Source organism: Poecilia reticulata, linkage group LG3, assembly GCF_000633615.1.
Source record: "Poecilia reticulata strain Guanapo linkage group LG3, Guppy_female_1.0+MT, whole genome shotgun sequence".
Classification (NCBI taxonomy): domain Eukaryota; kingdom Metazoa; phylum Chordata; class Actinopteri; order Cyprinodontiformes; family Poeciliidae; genus Poecilia; species Poecilia reticulata.
Genome location: NC_024333.1, coordinates 30,316,347 through 30,317,257, shown reverse-complemented (window position 1 = coordinate 30,317,257; position 911 = coordinate 30,316,347). Strand labels below are relative to the sequence as shown.

Genomic DNA, 911 nt, shown 5'->3' with positions numbered 1-911 from the left:
TTGGAGGCCATACTTGTATTCTTGCTTCGGGCAGGTCGATTTTCGCCGCTAGTCTTTCCCGTGCGAAAACATCTGGATAATGCGTTCTCTCAAATTCTGTARTAGAACAAATCACACAAAAAGCATGAGTAAATAACTACAAAGGTGCGTGGAGATTAGTTCATAAAACGCTGTTTTTTGGCCTTTAAAAGATAAGACTATTTGTATTTCACCTCAGAATAAATTATGGTCGTCATGAACATATTGGCTGCCATTATTTCACATGATGGGAGTTTGACTAAATAATTTACAGATTTTTGGACCTTTTTCCAGCGCCTCGATTTGCTCCTGCGTAAAAGACGTGCGGTTCCTCTGCAGTTTTCTCTTGAGCTGCAGACGCATCTGCGTCTCCTCCGAGTCTTCGCCGTTCGAGCTGATGGAGTTCGTGTTTTCTCCTGCGCCGTCCTGCTGCTGGCAGCCATCTGAGAGCAGAGGAGGGAAGAAGGGGAGAGTGGGGAAAAAAAAAATCGTTAATGGAAATATACATTCATTTAATTGAATAATTAATTATCTTGTTGCATGAGCCTACAGCTAATTGTACAGAGCGCTGTGCTACATCATTAATTAAGCCCCCCTTTCCCTCCATCATGGTTAATTTAATTCAAAATTGGAGGAATTATTTGCAATTTCTTCCTAGTGTTGCCAGATTACTGACGAGTGCCTACGTGAAATAGGCTAGTGTAAAAAAAAAAACAACCGTTTTTAATGTGTTTATAAAATATTGTGGGAAAAACAGGATGGCCCTGCGCACTTATCGTCTCCCAACAATGGTTTGTGTTCTCAAAAGGTTAAGAGAAATGTGTCAAGAAGTGGCGAGCCTCTTTTCAGAGCCTATGAAATGTATTAAACCCCCAAAACTCTGCGCCCCCCCC

At 41.6% G+C, this 911-nt stretch overlaps 1 protein-coding gene across 1 annotated transcript in view; it reads right to left on the bottom strand.

Moving 5' to 3' along the window:
• The window catches only part of pax6b (paired box 6b), a 19,004-nt gene that overhangs the window by 4,813 nt on the left and 13,280 nt on the right, over positions 1-911 (bottom strand). The window contains exons 6-7 of the mRNA XM_017304181.1: positions 303-461; positions 9-96 (exon numbers count right to left, since the gene is read on the bottom strand). Coding sequence (XP_017159670.1) covers positions 9-96; positions 303-461 — 247 coding nt within the window. The remainder of the gene's footprint in view (positions 1-8; positions 97-302; positions 462-911) is intronic.